The sequence below is a fragment of the Schistocerca piceifrons genome, chromosome 1, assembly GCF_021461385.2.
Source record: "Schistocerca piceifrons isolate TAMUIC-IGC-003096 chromosome 1, iqSchPice1.1, whole genome shotgun sequence".
Lineage (NCBI taxonomy): Eukaryota > Metazoa > Arthropoda > Insecta > Orthoptera > Acrididae > Schistocerca > Schistocerca piceifrons.
Genome location: NC_060138.1, coordinates 972,002,341 through 972,026,974, shown reverse-complemented (window position 1 = coordinate 972,026,974; position 24,634 = coordinate 972,002,341). Strand labels below are relative to the sequence as shown.

At 37.3% G+C, this 24,634-nt stretch overlaps 1 protein-coding gene across 2 annotated transcripts; it reads left to right on the top strand.

Moving 5' to 3' along the window:
* The first annotated feature begins 75 nt into the window (after positions 1-75).
* Positions 76-14,437, top strand: LOC124794861 (nuclear receptor-binding factor 2-like). 2 transcript variants are annotated; one of them, XM_047258537.1, is made up of 5 exons: positions 76-259; positions 4,136-4,320; positions 9,095-9,235; positions 10,160-10,412; positions 13,646-14,436. In XM_047258537.1, exons 1-5 carry the CDS (start codon positions 236-238, stop codon positions 13,916-13,918), a joined length of 876 nt encoding a protein of 291 aa, XP_047114493.1. In that variant the 5' UTR covers positions 76-235; the 3' UTR covers positions 13,919-14,436. The 2 variants fall into 2 exon arrangements, with proteins under 2 accessions (XP_047114493.1, XP_047114502.1); XM_047258546.1 differs by lacking the exon at positions 76-259 and adding an exon at positions 373-518 and having other exon boundaries at positions 13,646-14,437.
* The last annotated feature ends 10,197 nt before the right edge of the window (positions 14,438-24,634 follow it).

Here is a 24,634-nt window from a genome sequence, read left to right as displayed (position 1 = left end):
AAGGGAACTATTGGTTCCACTGCAGCTCTGTGCTCCTTGCACCGAGAAACAAGTGAAGAACGAAATCTGACATCTGCTAGGTGTTATGTTTACATCTGATATACATTTTTTTTTTTTTTAATTGTGCCTTGAGAAATGACATCTCATAGCCGAAGGCTGATTTATTACTTTTTATTTGAAGCTACGGGAAAACACCCTTTATGAGCTCCCTCTTCGTATTGTAGAACAAGACGCAATGGAATCTTCTGCGTTAAACGTGGTCAGTATATGAATGAAACTTAATATCGACAGAAATATCTTTTTAGTAAATATAATACCCGAGGTTTCAGTTGTATCCAATGCTGTTCGCCTTCTTTGTGCTGCGTGACGACATATGTTTGAGCTCATAAGTTGCGATTATCATCAGTCTCTAGATAACAGCTGTTTCTTAATTTGTATGGCGCAGTTACGAAGTCGATGGATGTAATATTTATTTTCACAGATCATCACTGAAATGTCGTTAATGCCATTGTTGTTTGGTAAGCTAATAACTGAGGCTGTAGATAAAAATTTACTTACAATGGGAGTATGTCTTTATATCGCGGTGGTGATATTTATTTATCCTGATCTCATTAGGACCATCAGTCTGTTATTTACATTTGACCAGGCTCTATGCAATCTCCCATATATTTTTCCCCTTTCAAGTACACAATGCAAAGCTACAATGCTGTTGCTTGGATTTGATGTTCAAGTTGTATGCAGAGTGGTAGAGTCAATGTTACAGCAAGTTTCTTTTGTATTTATTTATTTTGCATTCATAAAAACATGTAATTGATAGGCTTTGCCAGATTTAATGTGCAGAATAAAGAAGGAAAATTAACTGTCACATTTTACTGTCATAAATCAACAGTGAGTTCATACAAAAAGAAAACCTTAAAATATTTGTAAAGTATAAAAGAGTTAATATATACATAAAGTTATGGAATAATACAATGCATTTAGTAAGTAATTATGTGCCACTGTACAACCCATGAGACATTATCATCATGTACTTATCATACTTGTAACTTATCACATAAACTGTTGCTGGAGAGACTACTTCAGCATCTGGTCTAAGGCTTGCATTATATTTTCATGGTAGCTAGGATTGAGCCAGGATCTCATCATTGTGTTATCAGTAATGTGATGTTGAACTGAGTGAAAGTGTGTGAATATGTATGTTCTGAGTGGAAAATTTGTAAAGACATACTAGATTAGATATACTTTTTGTTCCATAGCAAGACTGTAGAACATGTCATAAAACAGAAACATGCACATAAAAACTTATTTAAATAAAAATAAAAATTTAACATATTTTTAAACCAGGCTAAAAAGATTGTCCTGAAAATTTGTGACTATGGATTTTTGAAAGCTATGAAAATGCATGTAAGATTTATAACAAAAAATGTGGCGTGCATGCAATATGTAATAGGCTAACTAGTCATGCATGAATTATTTATTGCATCTGTCGCATGTTTTTTGTTATAAATCTCTCAAATACTTTCGTAGCTATTAAAAATTCACTATCACAAATTTTCATGACTATCTCTATGGAGCTAGAAATCTGTATAGGGCTAGAATAAATTGTTTTACACTTTTTAGTCCAATTTTTAAAAATGTATCTTACTGAATAATTATTTTATACATTTTAATCTATTTTAAAAATGTGGTGTATTAATTTTTTTTACTTAAATAATTATTTATATACATACTAGATTTTACACGTGCCTTTGCACGTGTATACATATATCACATACATTGCACACATCTTTCCCTCTCTCTGACCCTCTCCCCTCCTCCTCCTCCTCCCCCCCCCTCCTCCTCCCCGTCTCTCTTCCAATCTCCCCCCCCCCCCCCCCCAATGTCCATCTTGCCTCCCTCCTCTCACTATCCATCCCTGCTTCCACCCCCCACCCCACCCCCAGTCAGCGATGCCCATCTGCTCGCACACCAGCTGGAATGTATTCTGATGCCAGCCGTGTGACACACTGTTACTGCACGGCTACCATGATACCAGGTGTCACCAATCCTTTCATACCCCCTCTACAGGTGCTAGGTGGATCAAGCAGATGAGGAGATACTTTGTCATCCAGTTCCGAGTCTTGTTTAAAATTTCAAGTCTTTAGCTCATCATGATTGGTTTAAAATTAATTTCAAAATTTGTTTGAACATACAGACGAGAAAGCAACCTAATAAAAAGTGTTAAAAAAAAAAAAAAGAGCTTTGCTAATGTCCCTTCTCCACATCCCAAGTGAAATCCTCCTCATGGATGTAGAAAATGTTAAAACAAATGTTAATCATATTTTCATTTATGGGGCAGTAGTGGACATGTCACAAAGAGAGTAAATATTCAGTACAGTGAAGGACACTTGATAATTCTTAGGCTATTGTAGCCATACATCACCAGAATCAGTTTCAACATTAATTTACATTCATTACATTACTACATTGATGTGCAGATATAGTTTATGTAACACTCATGTTATTTGATATTTATAACATATATTCAATATCAATTGGTTCCACTAAGAAATTTTTCTTGGGAGTAGAAGGAATTTGGCCACCAGTAAAGTCTCTTAAACTGGACTTCATTACTAGTTAAACTTTTTATTGGTCGTGGGATACATGCTAATATCATTTTGGACCTCCTTTTGACAAGTGTAGTGACCAATTCAATGTGGCATGCACTCAACAAGCTGATGGAAGCCCCTGCAGAAATACTGAGCCAGGCTTAGTCTATAGTCATCCATAACTGGGAAATTCTTGCCATTGCAGTATTTTTCCATAATAATTCCATTGTTTGGGAACATGTAAGTCCACAAATGATGGCAAATGGTCTCCAAGTGGCCGAACATAACCATTTCCAGTCAATGATTGGTTCAGTTGGATCAGAGGACCTTGATCCATTCCATCACACATAGCCCACATCGTTGTGGAGCCACCTCCAGCCTCCACAATACCTTCTTGACCATTTGAGTCCATAGCACCATGGGGTCTGCACGACATACGAACCCTACCATCAGCTCTTACCAAGTGAAATTGGAACTCATCTGACCAGGCCATGGTTTTCCAGTCATCTAGGATCCAACAAACACTGTCACAAGCCCCGGAGAGGCTCTGCAGGCAATGTCATGTTAGCAAAGGCAATCACATCGGTCGTCTGTTGCCATAGCCCATTAACACCAAATTTCACTGCACTGTCATAACAAATATGTTCATCATACATCCCATATTGATTTCTGGGGTTATTTCACACAGCATTGCTTGCCTGATAGCACTGACAACCCTACGCAAGCGCTGCTGCTCTCGGTCGTTAAATGAATGTGTCAGGCACTGCGTTGTCAGTGGTGATAGGTGATGCCTTAAATTTAGTATTCTCAGCACACTTTTGACACTGTGGATCTTGGAGTATTGAATTCCCTAACAATCCGAAATGGAATGTCCCATGTGCCTAGCTCCAACTACCTTTCCTTTTCGAAGTCTGTTAATTCGTGTCATGCAAAAAAGGTATTATTGACGCTGTACATTTTTCTGATACAAGCCTGTGGTGCTCAACTTCCTAAGAAAATCGTTCTTGTTTTCAGTTCATAATTATGAGTGTGGGTTTTCAGTATTTTGATTTCCCAAGCGACTTTAGGAAGCAGATGTTTTCCCAAATGTACAAAGCTGGATGTGTTAAGATTTTAAGTTCCTTGAAAAGTACTCTACAAGATATGAATGTCTTTCACAATTCATACAGCTTCCTTCTGAATCTTAACCATTTCAGTCACTTTTTATCTTCAATGGGAAAAAAATGTTTTTCTTCATCATATAATTTATCTAAAACTCCTGACTCGAAAAAACTGATATTTTCATAAACTTTTCTAAATATCATGTTGTCAGTTGACATATTTGGAAAAAAAGAAAGAAAGAAGGAAACATTTTCGCTCAATCACAGGCATACAGCACCCACGCCTTTACAACACAATTACCTTATCTTGTGCAGATCTTCAACTGACTCAAAACCACATTTATGAAAAAAGTATTTGAAATTATTGGTTAATTTGTTTGTTATTTACTTCATAGGCTATACACATGACAAATATTTTGATATATTATGATACCATTTTTCCCCCAGGCTCATCAGCAGCACCGCAAAGCTGACACACATCTCCGATACAAACGGTTTGATGAAGCTGTGCAGTGCCACCAAAATGCTGCATCAATGTTGAAAGAAGCAATGAAGCTTACTAGTGTAACTAGAGCTCTTGAATCACTACATTTACAGCATGATTATCATGTGAGACAGCAAGAAATAATAAGGTATACTTTTTGTATCACAGTTTTTTTTTGTTTTTTTTTTTTTTTTTTGCTCACCCACAATATACATAAAACCAAGAATTTAGAAGCAATATGTGAAAACCCCTGATTAATGGTTATTTTCTTATAATTCCTGTACTGATTCTTTTTTTCCTACATTAAAAAATATGAATTCCCTATCTTAACTATGATGGCTGTATCTGTGATGTAGAACAAGCAGATTTTTTTACCTTTAGTTGTAAAAAGTGTGTGCACTAAGAATGGGGTGGGGGGGGGGGGGGGGGGAGGACATATTCAGGTCTTACTGAGGATTAAGGGAGCCAATGAGAGTAGATCACAATGTCTGAACCAAATGATTGAGCCCTACTGCTGTTGGTATGCATAAGGTAACAATTTTGATGACACATCAGCAGAAAAGAAGTAGATGGGTCATTTGTCAGAAATACTACTGACATTGTGGATAGTCAAAGTGAATTACCCTCTGGACTAAATATATCAGAAGTGACATGAAGGCTGATTATTTAATGGCAATATTGACTGGACACCTGAAGTTCCCACTGACATGTGATTAGCACACAAACTGGCCTTGTTGGTCCCAGGCTTTGAGATTTAGAAACACTTCGACTTTGGCTGAGACTGCTTTGAGAGTAGCTCTGCCAGTATTTAACACTGTTGTTAAAAAACATGATTTGTGAATGAATTAGCCTTGCCACCCTCTTCTGGTCATGAAATTCTGGTGAACCTTGAGTAGTATTGTTGGATGGCCTCTTTCATGAGTTGCTGGGACACCAGTACTCTGGTATTGGTGAAAGACTATAGAGAGGAATTCACTGAGGAAACGCAGGTAATGGTTTTAAGCCATGGGGTATATCCAGCTGCCTGTGCCCCTCCACACAGCTACGTGACATTTGAGTAAACAGGCAGTAACAAGAACCTTAGAAATCCCAGTGCATCTACACTTTTTATTTAATGACAAGAAACAAGAGAACTTATGGATCTGTGGTTCTGAAATTGAGAGAGGAGCAAAATAAGACCAATTGGGGTATATAACGGCTATCTAAAGTGGGAGGAGAAATGAAGAACAATAGAATAAAAATTTGGATGTATGTCTTACTACACATGGAGAGAACAGGGATGGAATTCAGGTGTCAGCTTTATCGTAAACAAGAAAATTTATATATTGAAGGACTCTCAGACAGAATAATAAGATATATTTTACAAATAAATAAAAGATATTGTGTGAAAGTCATTCATATCCGTATACTAACAAGTTCATATGTTGATGAGGAAGACAGAATATAAGACGATTTGCAGAAACTGATAAATGATAGCAAGTCCTCCCTACAAAAATGTAATTCAAATGATGTCAGTGACAGTGGTGGTTTTAATAGCAGTTGTAGAAGCAATAATTTTAGTTTTCCATGGCTCATATTATAACAATATTACATTTTTAAATAAAATATGCAAAATGTGTAAAAATGTGTCATAAACAGAAAAAATATGAAACAAAATATTATGTACTAAAGGATTATTTTTTAAACAGAAAAGTATCAGTAATAAGCATAAAAGAGTCATGAATGTAAGAAAAATATACAAAAAGCTGCACAGGTTTTTTCTGTAATATAGAAACACTGAGAAGTAAAATATATATAAAATAGCATGAAGTATCACTTATATATGGTACCACAAACAAACTTGTCTACTCAAACTACATTTTTCTTCTTCAATATTCTCAGCATCACTTCGGTCATCCTTCCTATGCTCCCCAGGATGTCAGTTTCCACATCAAACAGAAAAGAAAGAAAACAGCAGAAATATTCCCTGTAAAAAAAAAAAAAAAATCCCAGGAAGTGAATGGTGTTTCTTCCTAACACAGTCTTCCAGAAGAAGGGGGAAAAAATAGAATATGGAATTGGCAAGAATGAAATGCACTGAAAAATGAAATTTTCTATATTTTATCAAATAATAAAGATGATGTATAGGATGTGAGCATCCCAAACCATTTTGAGGTTTAAGTGATCATATACATGCAAGACGTGAAATAAAAATAGAAAAAAAGCTATAAAGACTCATGAGGCAGGAAATCAGAATGTTGATTATAAAAATTTATTTAAGTGTATGGAAATATACCAAAGTAAAGTAAGCACCAAGTTCAGCAGCGCAGAAAATTAATTTATGTAGATATAAACACAAATGGAAATGATTTAAAAATGATACTTATGCAGACAATGAGAGATATTGTAATTATGAAGAAAGTAGAAAGCAAAAGAAACTCTCAGTAGGAATAAAGCAACTGTGAAAGAGAAGGTAAGAGTTTCAAGTAAATGATAAACATAATAGAATATGCCACAGTGCACAAAACTATTAGGAATATCTTCAAGGCAATGTGAAACTTTTATAATAACAACAAATTAAAATAAAAAAGAATAAAGAAAACAAAACAAACTGTATTGGGTAGAGAATAGATGGCAGATGGTATAGTAACCTAAAACATGGAGGATACTCCAAGATTTCTTTAATTTTTTTTGTAATTCAAGCTAAATTAGAAACAGATAGTTGATAATAAAACTAATGACAATCGAGAAATAATGTCAGGTGAGTGGTCTAAAGCCATTCGAGATATGAGGAAATGTTAGGCACTGGTAGATGAGATGTTTCAGAAGGAATGGTTAAAGTTGGGGGGCAGAGTTATACAAAAGTATCAGTAGTAACACCCATTTATAAAAGAAGAGTTAAGCAAGTGATCTTAATTATACACCTATCTTCCTCCTTTCCATATTCCCAGAAATTTTTGAGAAAATATTTTGCACAATAGAATACTGAACCACCATTCTCAGAATAACTGTTTGATGATGGCTCAGGTTGGATGCTGCTACAGAAAAAGCAGCATATGATCTCAGAAACTTCTTGTACAATTATACAAGAAAAATTAGAAAGTGGTATTTTTTGTGATCTTGTCAGGTTCTTCAGTTGTGTGGATGGTAAAATTCTACTGCTGTCATGAAACCACAGGTTGGTTTGAATACCATTCTGCTTTCACAGAAGGCCTATTGGAGGTGCAATGCCTTTGTCTACATGTGGCCTTTGCACTGTTTACCCAGCCAGTTATAGGGGAACCTACAGTGGAGCATAGGCTGTGAAGCAGTGTGTCTTGGCATTTTTCACATTAATAGACATGCCAGAGGTAAAAGAAGTGTTAAGCGACACCCAAAAATTCTAAGACCGGCTCTGGATCCAACCACTGACTTCTGGATCCATAGTCTACCACATTACCACTCAGCTGTGCATTAGGAAAACTGTAGTGGTATTGTGTCAAATGTATTCTCCATGCAGGAATGGAGTCATATCTTAATAACTGAAAGTAAAGATTGTTAATATTTACACCACAGAAATAAGGCTAAATTCAGAGTGAGGAAATATTAAACATTATCTCCTGTAGGTTCACTGCTTGATCCACTCCAGTCCTTGATGCTCATAAATGAATTCAGAATGTATTTTCACTCTGCAGAGGAGTGCGCACTGATCTGAAACTTTTCAGTAGGTTAAAACTGTGTGCCAGAAAGGGACAAAGTCTTTAATGTGGGAGAAGAATGTTCCTGAAGAGCTATGAAGGTACACAAAAGAGTGGAAAAAAGAATTAGACACATTAAAAATGTGTAAACCAGACCTTCACTAATTAATTTGCATGTTATTAGGCTGTCTGTTGCCTACTAAGAAATGAGTCTACCTTCAGTTATGTACCATTTACACCAATACTGACTAAATGTAAGTATTAGTGAGGATGAGAGGAAAGTTGGCAATTCTGCCTGGCAATGGTAGTGCCTTTTTCTGAAAAAAGCACAACAATCACAATGGGTTTCAAACCAGATATGAATTGTTGTGGTTCAAGTCTTGGCTTATAACATATCTTGAAAAGGGATGCTGAAACAAAGTTGCAAGACCAAGATGTAGACTGAAGAGAGAAAGAGAGAAGTAATGTAAAACACAAGTAAGCTAGCAAAAAGTAAGAGAGTACCAAGAGAGGTGTGAAGCTGCTGTGGGGGCAGGCAGGGTGTTTAAAGGAGTGTGAGGTTAGAGTCAGGTGAAAGACAGGTTCTAGCTGCATTATGCTGAGCAGCAAATCATGTACCTGTTTATTTTGTTGTTTGGTGGTTGCCTTCCAGCCCTTTTGATGGCTGGGGCTCCCTTACTGAGTGAGCACTAATCTGTACTGTTATAGATGTTTAAATTCCACCTTGCAATTCTGTTGATGCTGCGATATATGGTGCACATATGACTACAGAATATCATCTGCAAATAAGTAAACGTGTATAATTACAGTGTATAATTTTTGGCAAATATTGGAAAACATTTGAACATCATATAATTCTGTCATAAATGAGCAGTACCAAGCATAAAAATGCTGGCATGCAAAAAAATTATGCATTGGTTCTCTGTATATATATATCTATATATTCAGAAATGTTCCATATGATAGTTTGAAAAATAGCACTACACATCACATGTTTTATATTATTGTTTATGGCACTGTCATCTTTATGACAGTAAAACACTAATCTATATCAGTTTTGCTTTAGTAAGGTCCAGAATATTAACAAAGTAAAGAAAATGAAAAAAAATGTTGAATTTGATGCAGGGCAGTAAGGTTTGATTTATGGAAGATTAAAATAACACAAGATTTGGCTCAAACCGAATTTAAAAGTATGATATGCAGTCCTTTCTTATTCCTAACCTCTTATGGTATTGTGAAGGCTTGACTCAATTCAATTTAATGCAGGTTGAAGAAGGATCAGTTTGAAACATTTAAGAGAGCTCTTGAAAATAAGAAGAAGATGTCCTTTAAGTTTGTGAAAGATGAAAATCTATCTTCTCTGCAACAAGAGGAGGGAAAGAATAATCTTCAGTTAGCCATTTACAAGTGAGTAAAGGGAGCACAAGTTGAAATTTGCATGCTTAAGAGATTTTGTTTTAATAAAATTGTATTATTTTAGGTAGCTGGAAAATATTTATATACTAACATATGCAGAAGGTCCCGATTATTATCAGCGAATCTGGTGTATTTAAGATTTTTGGTTTATGTACATTTTCTAAAATGTTATTACAAAATTCTTGAATGATAGTGTCATAAAAACAAACACCCATTAAAATGAAAAGTAGACAGATTACATTCCTACTGCAAAAATTATTCTCCAGTTTAAATGGCTTAATTTATTGTCAAGAGTAAAGCCTGTGTTATAAGCTTGTAAATGAATATGATGTACAATCTATTTTTGTACCATCTTCATACTCTGGAATCCGCCACATTAAAAGTCCATTTATATTATTTGGTTTCCAGTAGCACAACCGTAGATGCAAATTATTGATTTGTTGTTTGTGATTATATAATAGAATCATTTTGCAGACTATTGAACTGACTATAACCAGAAGTAAAACTGTAATGACCTAATTTCAACTGCATGGAGTAGTTGTTCTGTTTTGCATAAACTATCTTCCTAGTGGAATTCATTATACGTTTAGATCTCTGCTTCCAGTACTGGACGGGCAAAGAATTGTGTGTGTTACTTATTTGAGAGTTTACATTGTCTCTGCTACAGTCAGATTAGGAATCATCTTCATATAGTGAATGTTAATTGATTATAATTCTAAATGATACAGGATTAATTTTTAACTGTTCAGTAATGCTCTGCTTTTTGGAAATCAAAACAAAAACTACTGTTTCTTTAGAGTACATATGTGGAGCTAATCATGCTGAGAAATTTGAAAAAACTACAGATTTAATTATTTTATATGTAAGTTATTGGGGTATTGAACACTGCATATTAAAGCCTTATCATCATTACAGAACAATGGAAGAAGCAGACTCACTCTTGCAGTTGCTTGTACGTCATGGTGATGGAGGAAGTGATGCTGATGACTCACAAGAAACATGTGCACAGCCAGTAGCTGCTGTCATAGAGGGCAGCAAACGACCTAAGGATGAACAAACAGTGATTGAGGAACTTCAAACACTTAACAGTCAATTGAGGGCCCTTGTAATGCAGCTCATCACTCAACTAGATGCCAGTGTGCGTGAAACAGAGCGCCTGCAATCTGTGGTGAGCATATTGTTCCTCTGCTGAGTTTAGTGTTTTGTGTGTGTAGCAGAAGAATGAATTACCAGTATATGTGGTGAAGTGCTTAACTACTGCTAACTTATTAAAGATATTTGTAATCTCTTGTTATTTAGGTAAGTAATGACTGGCAGGTCATGAAACAAACACCAATACATTCTTTCAACTTCATTAATTTCCAAGCTATGGGCATTGACTTCTTTGGTGTTTTCTTTGCCAGTGTGTGAAGCAAATTTAGTGATACAACTTTTTTGTATGTCTCACAAAAAATTAGAGAGTAAAAATGCATTGAATGTGTTAATTTTTATGCTGTTGTTTTCATTTCAATGGTGCATCACCCACAAGTTGACAACACACTCCACAGAAACTAGTGCCTCAGAGAGATCCAGTATGTGATCTTTATGCCACTTCCAGTGGATACTGCACTAAAAATGTTATTTAATTTTTATTATTAATGTGCAATAAATGAAGAAAACTTGTGATAGTACTAATAATGGAATTTACTATCTTACACAAGTTGTTCATAATGGTACAGTGATCAACTGACGAATGAAGTAGTGTCAGTTGGGTTTAATTATTCATGCATTTTGTAAGCTATGCTGCACATTGTAGCTTCTAAAACAAAAATATTCTGTTTGCTTCTGATTTTACACTTTCCCACAGCTAAACTCCTTTGCAGAGAAATGAGCTTTGTTAAATAATTTTCTCTCATAATCTGCAAATGTAAGTTTTACAACGGTAATATGTATGAAGAAATTGATGAAATGTATGATGAGATAAAAGAAATTATTCAGGTAGTGAAGGGAGACTAAAATTTAATAGTCATGGGTGACTGGAATACGAGAGTAGGAAAAGGGACAGAAGAAAACATAGTAGGTGAATATGGATTGGGGGTAAAAAATGAAAGAGGAAGCCGCCTGGTAGAATTTTGCACAGAGCATAACTTAATCATAGCTAACACTTGGTTCAAGAATCATAAAAGAAGGTTGTATACATGGAAGAATCCTGGAGATACTAGAAGGTATCAGATATATTATATAATGGTAAGACAGAGATTTAGGAACCACGTTTTAAATTGTAAGACATTTCCAGGGGCAAATGTGGACTCTGACCACAATCTATTGGTTATGAACTGTAGATTAAAACTGAAGAAACTGCAAAAAGGTGGGAATTTAAGGAGATGGGACCTGGATAAACTGACTAAACCAGAAGTTGTACAGAGTTTCAGGGAGAGCGTAAGAGAACAGTTGACAGGAATGGGGGAAAGAAATACAGTAGAAGAAGAATGGGTAGCTCTGAGGGATGAAGTAGTGAAGGCAGCAGAGGATCAAGTAGGTAAAAAGACGAAGGCTAGTAGAAATTCTTGGGTAACAGAAGAAATATTGAATTTAATTGATGAAAGGAGAAAATATAAAAATGCAGTAAATGAAGCAGGAAAAAGGAATACAAACATCCCAAAAATGAAATCGACAGGAAGTGCAAAATGGCGAAGCAGGGATGGCTAGAGGACAAATGTAAGGATGTAGAGGCTTATCTCACTAGGGGTAAGATAGATACAGCCTACAGGAAAATTAAAGAGACCTTTGGAGAAAAGAGAACCACTTGTATGAATATCAAGAGCTCAGATGGAAACCCAGTTCTGAGTTTGACAGAGCACTGAAAGATCTGAGTCGAAACAAGACCCAGAGTAGACAACATTCCATTAGAACTACTAACAGCCTTGGGAGAGCCAGTTCTGACAAAACTCTACCATCTGGTGAGCAAGATGTATGAGACAGGCGAAATACCCTCAGACTTCAAGAAGAATATAATAATCCCAATCCCAAAGAAAGCAGGTGTTGACAGATGTGAAAATTACCGAACTATCAGTTTAATAAGTCACAGCTGCAAAATACTAACACGAATGGAAAAACTGGTAGAAGCCAAACTCGGGGAACATCAGTTTGGATTCCGTAGAAATATTGGAACACGTGAGGCAATACTGACCTTACGACTTATCTTAGAAGAAAGATTAAGGAAAGGCAAACCTACGTTTCTAGCATTTGTAGACTTAGAGAAAGCTTTTGACAATGTTGACTGGAATACTCTCTTTCAAATTCTATAGGTGGTTAGGGCAAAATACAGGGAGTGAAAGGCTATTTACAATTTGTACAGAAACCAGATGGCAGTTATAAGACTGAGCGAGGTGGCGCAGTGGTTAGACACTGGACTCGCATTCGGGAGGACGACGGTTCAATCCCGTGTCCGGCCATCCTGATTTAGGTTTTCCGTCATTTCCCTAAATCACTCCAGGCAAATGCCGGGATGGTTCCCCTGAAAGGGCACGGCCTTCTTCCCTCCCCATCCTTCCCTAATCCGATGAGACCTATGACCACGCTGTCTGGTCTCCTTCCCCAAAACAACCAACCAACCAGCAGTTATAAGAGTTGAGGGGCATGAAAGGGAAGCAGTGGTTGGAAAGGGAGTGAGACAGGGTTGTAGCCTCTCCCTGATGTTATTCAATCTGTATATTGAGCAAGCAGTAAAGGAAACAGAAGAAAAATTTGGAGTAAGTATTAAAATACATGGAGTAGAAATAAAAACTTTGAGGTTCGCCGATGACATTGTAATTCTGTCAGAGACAGCAAAAGACTTGGAAGAGCAGTTGAGCGGAATGGACAGTGTCTTGAAAGGAGGATATGAGGATAACACCAACAAAAGCAAAATGAGGATAATGTAATGTAGTCGAATTAAGTCGGGTGATGCCGAGGGAATTAGATGTGGAGGGTGAAAATCGTAGAGGGAGACCAAGAGATGAATACACTAAGCAGGTTCAGAAGGATGTAGGTTGCAGTAAGTACTGGGAGATGAAGAAGCTTGCACAGGATAGGGTAGCATGGAGAGCTGCATCAAACCAGTCTCAGGACTGAAGACCACCACCACAACAACAACAACAACAACAACAACAAATATGTATGTGAAAGAGCAGCTGGTCAGTAGTCCAGGAGTATTATGTTACATTTTGGAGGTGCCATTGTGATTTCTCATGTGTATTTCGTGATGGTATTAACATTATGTATTAGTAAAAAAAGGGGGGGGGGCACAAGGATATTGTTATCAGTTTCTTATTCAAAGTCGCACAGTATGATGCATGGGACACCCTGCCCTGTCCAGTGTTAAAGCAAAAGTTTGAAACACATGTTTCATTGCTGTTTAATTCTGTTACTTTTTTACTCCAGGTGCAGAGATTGGAAGATGAAGCAGCTGCTCGTGAAAATGCTCCGCCTGGAACAGGTATAATCAGTGAAACTAATGGTACCTCAGACTGCCATCACACAGTGACTGCAGGATCTGCAGGTGGAAGTTCTCCTTTTGTGTTCTCTCCCTGTGGAGACCTTGAGGGTGATGCGAATTCCTCACCCCGTGAGTTGCCTGTTCTTGCACCTTTAGAAATGCCAGAATTTGACTTCTCTGTCTTCAGTAAGAGAGCTTCTTCAGATAGTACACTTTGACAACTTCAGTATATTGCTTTCATGAGCATTATATAATGGCTACAAGGTTGTGAAAAGTCTCTTAAGATATTATGAAATAAGTATGTATGTGACAGAGAGACAGAAGTATAAATTCTAGAAAAGTTGTATGTAAAGGTGCCAATATTGTAAATAACAAAGTTGTGTGTATTTGCTACTACTTATATCACCATCATGTATTTGATACATGAAGACATTGTGTGACGAACTTTGACATTGTCACCTAATGTTATATCTCAGGAATTACACTGTTATTGCTGCAGTTTTCTGTGTGAGCTGCTTGTTGATAGTAGCACACCTCAATTATGTTTGATTTTTCAAGTGCAATTTGTAACACTTGTGAACTTGACTTGACCGGGAGGAAATTCAGTGCTTTATGTTTTTCCACAAACCTGGTTCATTGAATACAATTTTGTAATATTTCTATATAATTTCAAAATCCCAGATTAAATATTTTTTTTGTTATTGAATACTCTGAGAAAAACATTTTTTATTTATATCTATGTGCTAAAGTAAAAAAAAATTCTAAGTTCTTTGATGATTTTTTTCTGTGTTTTACACAGGCAGGATTCTGGGCAGTTGATACCAATTACATGTTATACATGGCACATTTCCTTAACAAAGCAGCTGTATTCTACATGAGCATGCAAGTGTGTGTGTGTGTGTGTGTGTGTGTGTGTGTGTGTGTGTGTTAGACAAATTCAGCAGCGCATCACTGATTGCTATGTTATTTGTGTCACCGTTGATAACAATATACATCAGCAGTATGCCCCGGTATTCAGATAAGTGAAGCAATATCATGCAGTACATGTTTGACAATACTCCTTAGACACTAGTCTGCTACTATTTAATCACACTGTGATATATGTGAATCCACTTCTTACCTAAATAAACTTCTAGCAACTTACATTCCAATACTTAATTTTTTTGAAAAATTTTAACTTATTGCACCCTTTCAACAACAATATTTTTTGTTGCTAACATATGTTCTCGCGCGCGCAACCCCCCCCCCCCCCCACACACACACACACACACACACACACACTCTCTCTCTCTCTCTCTCTCTCTCTCTCTCTCTCTCTCTCTCTCTCTCATTGCCAAATTGACAATTCCTTGATGCCACAGGATGTGTCCTAGCAAAAGATTCCTTCTTTTCTTCACATGCCATAAATTACTTTTGTCCTGGTATCATTTCAGTACCTCATAATTAATTATCCATTAATTAAGCATTCCTAATCTTAAGCATTCCTCTTTACTAATGTATTTCAGAAATATCTATTCTCTTCTTCTTGTCCATGTTTCACATCCATAGAGGCTACACTTAGGAAAAGACTTCGTAACATTTAAATATATATTTGATATAAACTATCTTCTCTTTTTTTAGAAATTCATCTCTTCCTATTATCAGTCTGCATTTTATATCCTCTTAAATTCCATCATCAGCTGTCATTTTGCTGTTCAAATAATGAAAATTCATTTACTGCTTTTAGTATGTCATTTCCTAATCATAATTCCCTAGGCAATACCTGATTTAATTCAACTCCATTCTATTACCCTAGTTTTACTTTTGTTAATGTCCATCTTTCAACCTCCTTTCAAGGCACTATCCATTCCAGTCAACAGATTTTTAAAGTACTTTGCACCTCTTCCACAGTTATAATACCATCACGAAGCCTGCCTCCCCCCCCCCCTCTCTCTCTCTCTCTCCCCCTCTCTCTCTAATAATATCTTCTCCCTGAACCTTAATTCCCTCACCAAATTTCTCCTTTATTTCCATTACTTATTGCTCCCAGTTGGCTCCTTACCTAGCTTGCATTTACTGCGAATATCTCGCTCAGCACAAAGTCCCAAGCAACTGGAAAAAAGTGGAGGTGACTCCATTATATAAAAAGGGTAAAAGAATGGACCCACAGAATCACAGACCAATATCCCTGACTTCTGTTTGCTGCAGAATCCTTGAACATACTTTCAATTTGAATATAAAATTTCTTGAGACTGAGAAGCTTAGGTCCACAAATCAGCATGGTTTTAGAAGGCATCACTCACGGGAAACTCAGCTTGCACTTTCCTCGCATGATATCCTGCAAACTACGGATGAAGGGCTACAGGCAGATTCCATATTTCTAGATTTCCAGAAAGTATCTGACAAGGTGCCCCATTGCAGGCTGTTAATGAAGGTACAAGCCTACGGAGTAAGTTCACAGATATGTGAGTGACTCAAAGACTTCTTAAGTAATAGAACACAGTATGTTGTCCTCAACAGTGAATGTTCATAGGAGACAAGGGTATCGTCAGGAGTGCCCCAGGGAAGTGTGATAGGACTGCTGTTGTTCTCTACATACATGATTTGGCGGACAGGGTGGGTAGCAATCTGCGGTTGTTTGCTGGTGATGCCGTGCTGTATGGTAAGGTGTCGAAGTTGAATGACTGTAGGAAGATACAAGACCAACTTGGACAAAATTTCCAGTTGGTGTGATGAACTGCAGCTAGCCCAAAATGTGGAAAAATGTAAGTTAATGCAGATGAGGAGGAGGAATAAACCTGTAATGTTTGGATAAGTATTATTAGTGTCTGTTTGACACAGTCAAGTCATTTAAATATCTGGGCATAACTTTGCAAAGCAATATGAGATGGAACGAGCATGTGAGAACTGTGGTAGGGAAGGCAAATGGTCAACTTCAGTTCATTGGGAGAATTTTAGTAAAGAGTATAAAGGAGACTGCTTGTGAGGGGAGGACCTAAAAGTAACGGGAATTGGGCTGTGGTGGGTAGGGAGAGTGGGAGAACACATTGTTCGACCAGGTGTACGTTACAGTCACACCATCTGAGTCAGTGTGGAAGTTGTGTCGCTGTGAGTGCATCGGTTTGCCCACAGTTGTGCCGCTACACTTCTTAGGTAAGTCATACGATGAGTATTGCCTCACATTTTCCCGCATTTCTCCAGAACTCAAACTGACTTCCCCAAGGTCGGCTTCTAACAAGTTTTTCATTCCTAAGTAAGTAATTAGTGTCAGTATTTTGCAGCCATTACTTTTTAAACTGATAGTTCTGTAACATTCACATCTGTCAGTACTTGGCTTCTTTGAAATTAGAATTATTACATTCTTCTTGAAGCCGGGGGATGCATCTCCCAGGGATCGTAGGGGATGCCTTCTACCCCAGTGTCTTTGTTTCAGCTTAAATCTTTCAGTGCTGTATTGAATTGCACTGGTAATATAGCATCCACCAACTCATCTTCATCTACTTCCTTTTCCCTCCCTTTAATACTGTCTTCAAGTTTGTTTCCTTTCTATAGCTTTTCCATATATATTTCTACCACCTTTCAGAGTTCTCTTCTTTAGTTAGTACTGGCTTATCATCTGAGTTCTTGACATTCATACAGCTGCTTTTCTTTTCTCTCCAAAGATTTTTCAAGTCCTGGTAAATGTAACATCTTATCTTTCTCCCAATTATGTATATTTCTACAACACCGCATTTGTTGTCTATCCCTTTCCACTTGTCCAACTATTTACCTCAGTGGTCAGCTTGCCAGGCTGCTACGCAGAGGACATGGGTTCAATTGCTGGCACTGCAAGGGAATTTTCCTGGGTGGACGACTGGAATGTGGTGTACTCAACTTCATGTGCCCAGTTGAGGAGCAGTGGCTGACACGATGATCAGTCAGTCCTGATTGGCGGCCAGAATGTGGAGCTTTCCTTGCTGTACCATTTTGCTGTTTCTGTCAATCTCTTTTTGTAAATGTCTGTATTTCATTTTGTCTGCTTTACTTTTATATTTGTTCATTTTATCATTGAAATTCTGTCATAAACCAGCTCTGCTGAAACTTATGCACACCTGAATGAATGACCACTGTCAAGCTATGGGTGAGGAAAGAGGTAACCACCCAGTGGTGGAATGCATTTTCAAGCACAACAGGCTCAATTTCAGTGACTGCTTCACAACCTGTGCAATCTGGCTCCTTCCCCTCCAACACCAGATTCTCTGAACTACACTTGCAACACTTCCTTTGTTTCTGTAATCCTCCTGGCCTCAGTCCATGGTAAACTCTTGTTCTACACTCACCTCCATCTTAATCCCTGCAGTCTCCCCTTCCTCTATCCTGTGATCTCCTCCCATTCTATTCTTCCACATCATCCTAATTGTGCACTGCACAAACTCAGTGCCAGTGCCATGTTGCATTGCTATCCCATGAAACCACTGCTTCACTCCCATCCATGAGCCACCCTCCCATAACTACATAAGTAATTTCTGTTACCTCATCATATATTGTTTCAATCTCTTCATCTGCAGACTTGGTTATGGTTATGTATCTATCTTGGCTACAATAAGGTGTTCGTAGTAGGTTACCTGCATTCCTATTTCCTTTTTCATTGTTGGAGCTATTCCTGTATTGCCCCATTTGATTTTGTATTTTTACCCCTGTGCTCACCTGAACACAACTACTGTTCTTCATGGCACCACACCTCACAAATTTGCATGGTATCTAATTTCATCCTATCCATTTCTCTAACATATCCATCCATTTAAGGGAAAGTAATATTTCACTCTTGGTTTTCTTGATAACAACATCCTCCTGAGTAGGCTCCCACCTCAGACATCTGAATGACGGACTGTTTTACACCAGGGATATTTTAGCTAAGAGGATGTTATCATCATTAAACCAGTACAGTTGAGCTGCATGCCCTTGTGAAATATAAGGAGACTTCAAAAAGCAAGTCACACATTTTTATAGCAGGCCAAGTAACTTGTATAGAATGCTCCACAATGCAGATACAGGACACTGTTTTTCAGCATAGTCACCAAGTCTATAGAAAACAACCAAAACATCCTACATGATTTATTTGTTCTCTTGAATGAGATGAAATGCATAATCCAAGAAAAGCGTTTTTAACGTTTCAGTAACAGTATAAGTTTGTTCCTCCATTGTTTACAAGCATATCATTCACAAGCACATTTACAAATATGTGCTTGCGAATGTGCCTCTTGAATGAAGTGATATGCTTGAAAACGCTGAAGGAAAAAACTTATACTGTTACTAAAACATTAAAACACTTTTCTTGGATTATGTGGAATACGCATTTCATCTCATTTAAGAGAACAAATAAATCATGTATTAAGACGAATTACACCTGAAGATGGGCCCACAGGGTCTGAAATGCATCATGTACTGAATAAAACACAAAAAATTGTAACTGAAGGCATTTTTTAATTCATACCTTGAGTAAAAATGGTTATAGTTTCCCCTTGCTTTCAGCATTTTGCAGTACTGACATAGAATGGGCACACATGAAGTTACACGGCTACATCAGTCAATCATCCAGACAGTTGCCTCTGGCACTATTGAAAACGCTTCTGCCCTCATTCAGGAACCATATGTTAGTCTGGCCTTTCCAGAACTGCTCTGATATAGGTGCACCTATAGTATGACTATCTGTGCAGACGAGGCATGCAAGCCAAGATGCATGGTTCTTGGAGGGGGTGCCTACATACATCACATTTTCATGTGTAACACTGTACAATGAAAATGGTGAGGTTATTGCAGAGCTAATAAAAAACCTTTAATCAGTATGTTGCTAGTCCATCTTTTCCTTCTTCAGGGCAGATGGCGTGCTTTTCCATTGTCACCAATAACTGTAATGGCATTTGTAGCAAGCTGTCATGCCTGTCAATGAAGACATTTTCTGTGATCACTCTCTTACTTACATGATGATGTAACAAGCACTGTGATTGTATACAGTCATTTTACCAAGTTAATTACCCTTTAACTGTCTTTACAGTTTGCTTTATCAAGAAATATGGTAAATACTATCATAGAAAATACACGCAGCTTAAAAAATAAAAGAAAATCAAAAGCAAACAAGAGAGAACAAATGCCAACATTAGCTTTGCATCATTGTGACATGATGACAGTAGATATACCTTCAGACAATGGAAATTACAAGATGGAATAGTGACATAAATTATATTATTTCCAGAGACCTTTTCAAGACCAACATCAATGATGTATATATGCAGACTGAAGCAACAAATGAAAATTTGTGCCAAGGCTGGGATTCGAACCAGGGTCTCCTGCTCACTAGGTAGATGCACTAACTACTACACCACCCTGACACAGAGACTTTGTACAACTGCATGTACTACCCTAGCACACCTCCGTCCTCAATCCAAATTCCCATTCACACCACAGTGCACTTGGTAAAGTAAACAAACAAAGACCAGAACTATGCTGTGTTCAAATATAAATTCTACCGGGAATAAAGTTACCTGCACGGAAACCAAAACCATGTCTTGGTAAAGTTCTAGTAATATCCAGTCCAGTGCTTACAAAATATAAGCATAGTGCAAAGAAGTGCATGCAGTTTTTAAATGTTCTACCAATGAATAACATGTAAACATACCATACAAATACCTCGTGGTAACAGTGTATAGAAATATCAAAAGAAGTCTAGCAGCAGTATTTAATCTGTATACAGTTTGTAGTTTAGTCATTTTAATGTACACTTGTGTGTCAAAGAGAACAGTAACTGTGTATTGTTCTGTATTCAATAGTGTTTATTATTTTTTGTTGCAGTGTACATGTATTTTGCAGATGTGTGTCATGTGAGCTGACTGTATAGTGTTGTTTCCTGCCACTATAAGTACCACTGTCACCTGTTTCAGTCTGAATTTGTGATCATTACAAGTCAGTAATGTTCCATCCATAGAGCAGCAGTCAGCAATAGCAGTTTACATACTTTGTGAGTGCTAGTGTCACATGATTCTGGCAGCCAGCCACTTTTAGCCTTTTTTTTTTTTTTTAAGACTAAGTTCACACTGCTTTAAATCCTTTCATGTGCTTAATTAGGCTTAACCAATGGTGAAATATGTCCAGGTATTTTTCTTGATGAGAATGAAGCCAGGGAGAATTAGCCATAGTCTGCAAATAACTAGAAAGTATATTGTTGATCTTCAGACTGCTGCCCAGGATGTTGCTCTTGAAGCCTGATACCATTGCACCTTCCAATGAGCTTGATATGCCTGGTTTTGTTCACCTAAAGATTAATTATGGACACAGAGATGAATATCTCTAGTTAAGAGTGCATACATGGGTACGGTCATACTGCTGCCCCATGTAATTTACTAACAGATATGAGATGTTTCCCATTGCTAAAACTGCTACTGAGCCAGTAAGACACACCTTACCTGTTGAGACTGCAGCCAACTTTTCTGCAATGTGCAAAACTGTGCAAGAGGATGGGTTGCTTATTACATGGAATTCCGATATTAGACATTTGATTAAGCTCCTCAGGAAAGTACTAGGTAGGCCTGGAATGAAGTCATTGCGGACATGGTACACTTGTTGTGGAGTCTCTTCTGTGATGTGGAGATGGCTCTGCTGGCAGCTATTTAATGCACTAGGTACTCCCAACTACAAATTGTGGTTCACATTCACATAAATTACGTGTGTTCTGTAAGTTCTGAGGCTGCCTTCAGTTTTTTTTTTTTTTTTTTTTATCTGCTGGCTGAAATGGTAAAGACCACTAATCTGACAGACAGGTTAAAAACACAGCTTGTGGTTCATGGCAGCATCCATAGAATTGCCTATGGCCTTCTGGTTTGAAGTTGGTGCTAAGAAGAAAAAGAGCTACATAATTCAGAAAATAAATTATAGTGAAGAACTGAAACTCCATTACATCTAAATACTCATACACATACATACTCTGCAAGCCACCGTATGGTGCATGATGAAGGGTACCTTGTACCACTGCTAGTCATTTCCTTTCTTGTTCCCCTCATGAACTGAATGAGAAAAATATGAATATCTATATGCCCCCATACAAGGTCTACATTTTGTTGTCTTTGTGGTTCTTACACAAAATCCAGACAGTAGAATTATTCTGCAGAAAGCTGCAAATGCTAGTTCCCTAAATTTCCTCAACAACTTTTCGTGAACAGAATGTCCCAGGAGATCATAAAGCATCTCCACGATACTTACAAGTTAATCAAACTCACCAGTAACAAATTTAGCAGCACACTTCTGAATTGCTTCAATGTTTCCCTTTAACCTGACTTGGTGAGGATTCCAAACACTGGAGTAGTGCTCAGGAATGAGTTTGACTAGTGGTCCATATACAGTCTCCTTTGCAAATGAGCTACACTTTGCTAAAGTTCTCTCAATGAACCGATGTCTACAATTGGCCTTCCCTGCTGTTGTCCTTATGTGCCCATTCCATTTCATATCGATTTGCAGCACTGTGCGTAGAGATTTAATTGATGTGTCTTTGTCAAGCAACACATAACTAATACTATATTCAAAGATTTCAATATTGTTTTTCCTGCTCATTTGCGATAACTTACATTTAGAACAAGCTGCCATTCATCACACCAAATGTGAATTCTGTCTGAGTCAGTCTGCATCCTCCCATAGTCACCCAGTGAGGACACTCCAGCAGTATTGTAAAATCCTCGAGTCTGTTACCAAAAAAGCAAAGTTTATGTACTATGCCTAATAAATAAAACACTCAAAGAACAGACTTTTTAACATTATTAAATAAGAAAAAAAGTGATCTAAATGAAACTGAGTTCTCAGAAAATAGCTCTGACAGAAATTGTGACTTTTACAAATAACTGGTCACTGAATTCAGTGATTCACTTTCCCAAAGTGGGAGGAGTATTGCACTAATAAACAACCATCATGTATGCATTAAATTTACTTATGCACCACCAAGTTTCAAACACGCAATCCAAAAGGAAATTACAAAATTTACCAACTCAGTAAACAGTTGTTATTCAACTGGCTGTGATGGTGTTTCTAGTATAATATTAAGAACTTGTGCTGACTTCTCAGGATCACCCTTAAACTATCTGTGTTGTCAATCAATGATGCAGAGCAGGTCTCTTGACAGACTTAAATATGCTGCAGTAACACGCATCTATGAAACTGGAGATAATCACATTACTTCTAACTAGATTTATTCCTCTCTGTTTGAAAAAGTAGGCTATGGTATAATAATGATTTATTTAAGTGAGTAAAATGTGTAAGGTGCCTCTCTGTTTGGGACGGAAATTATGTATGCCTGTCTGGTTGTCAAAACGTTCATGACTCACGTAACTAACAGCTTGCTGAAACCCACCCTGAAATATTTTTCACAGGAAGAATACACCGAAAGAAGTGTACTGTCAAAATTTTAGCTGCTAAGGTGCATCAAAGCATTCTAAAACAAAATGAAGTTACTCAGTTGTGCTACAAGAAGAACCGCTTGTAACAGCAGTTTGTGCATACCTTCTCAAGCGTGATCCAGCAGACACAGCCATCACAAAACAATGTAGCGCTGCATAGAGGGAAGCCCAAAGTGCGCACACGCAAATTTTAAGCATTTAAACCATATCAAAACTGGCTCAAATTGTTAATTATTTAAGTAACTTGCAGTTCATACTGGCAGTTGACCTGTTGGAAACGTAATTGTTACAAATCTGTCTGGCAGAGAAAACAAAATTAAAGTAGCGTATTACCTTACATTACAGATGACTTCCAGGAGTTGGGGCTTTAATTTGTTAACTTGAAATATTTTATAACAACTTCTGTATCACAGTTTTTGAATAATGTTTATTTTACTAGCAATGAAACAATTCCTCGTCTATTCTCTGTAGACCTCACAAAAATTGAAATTTGCAATCTGTGTACTGTATGATGGAAACAAAATATTTTTCATACACAAGGTACACCTGATAAAAGAAACATTAATGCAATCAGGCACTTAACAATATTTAATAGTTTTAGTTAGACAGACTTGGAATGGAGTAAGAAATGGTCATGGCCGTTGTTCTGCATATTGTAATGCGTACTACGTATACTTGATCAAATTCGTAAAACTTGATGCAAACTGACACTGCACAAATGGCTGGATTTTAACAGTGTTACACTGATAAACCTGAAAACACAAATACCTATCTTGAGTGTATTGTTCAACAGGTTTCCGAAAAATCCTCCACACTATTGAAAAATTTCGTTGTTTAGGGCCTGAATCAGACCATTAATTCCAGGTAGAATCTGAACTATATTGTCTTTTTGTCCAGGTACTAAAGACAGAGGTGTCGTTATGTCCAGGCCAAGAATACAATGAGAGCAATGAAACTGGTAAGAAGATTGTTCTCCCTTTTTACATATTTTGCCATGTCAATCAAGACTTTTGCAATACATTCATCGACTAAAAAAATGATACTGTGCAGTTTGCACACAGTTCCTGATTGCCTTTGTAAGGGGATAACAAGAAGCTATCAATTTGTCTTTAGTAGTACATATTAATGACATCTCCTCTACACATTTACTTGAGGTAGCCTTTGTAATTTTGTGGCTCTCTTTCCAATACAATTTTCTGAATATGATTAACCAGTTTGGAAAAGCCTGGAAATCAGTAATGTCCACCTCACTTGCAATTCAGAGGGCCTATAGTCTCATAGATTTCCCTCAGTAATGGTGCACTGACTCTCAAATAAGTTGCGACTTTTGACAATTCATTGGAAGTGTGTGGAGGGAAGTGTAGCTGCCAGCATTTCCTAGACACATCAGCAGGCGACCACAGTCCAATGCCCAGCTACTCAGCACGGAACCTAGGGCTAGACCATGCTGATTACATCTAGTGCTGTTTCAGTTACCTAGTGGCATTTGTCTCAATGTTATTACAAGTTAAAATTGGGTCATTCATGATGCGTGAACAG

Excerpts from the sequence above, each read along its gene's own strand:
- LOC124794861 (XM_047258537.1), top strand. The coding sequence starts at position 236 with ATGGAATCTTCTGCGTTAAACGTG. Across the intron at positions 260-4,135 it reads AATCTTCTGCGTTAAACGTG|GCTCATCAGCAGCACCGCAA; the intron begins GTCAGTATATGA and ends TTTTTCCCCCAG. Across the intron at positions 4,321-9,094 it reads AGACAGCAAGAAATAATAAG|GTTGAAGAAGGATCAGTTTG; the intron begins GTATACTTTTTG and ends AATTTAATGCAG.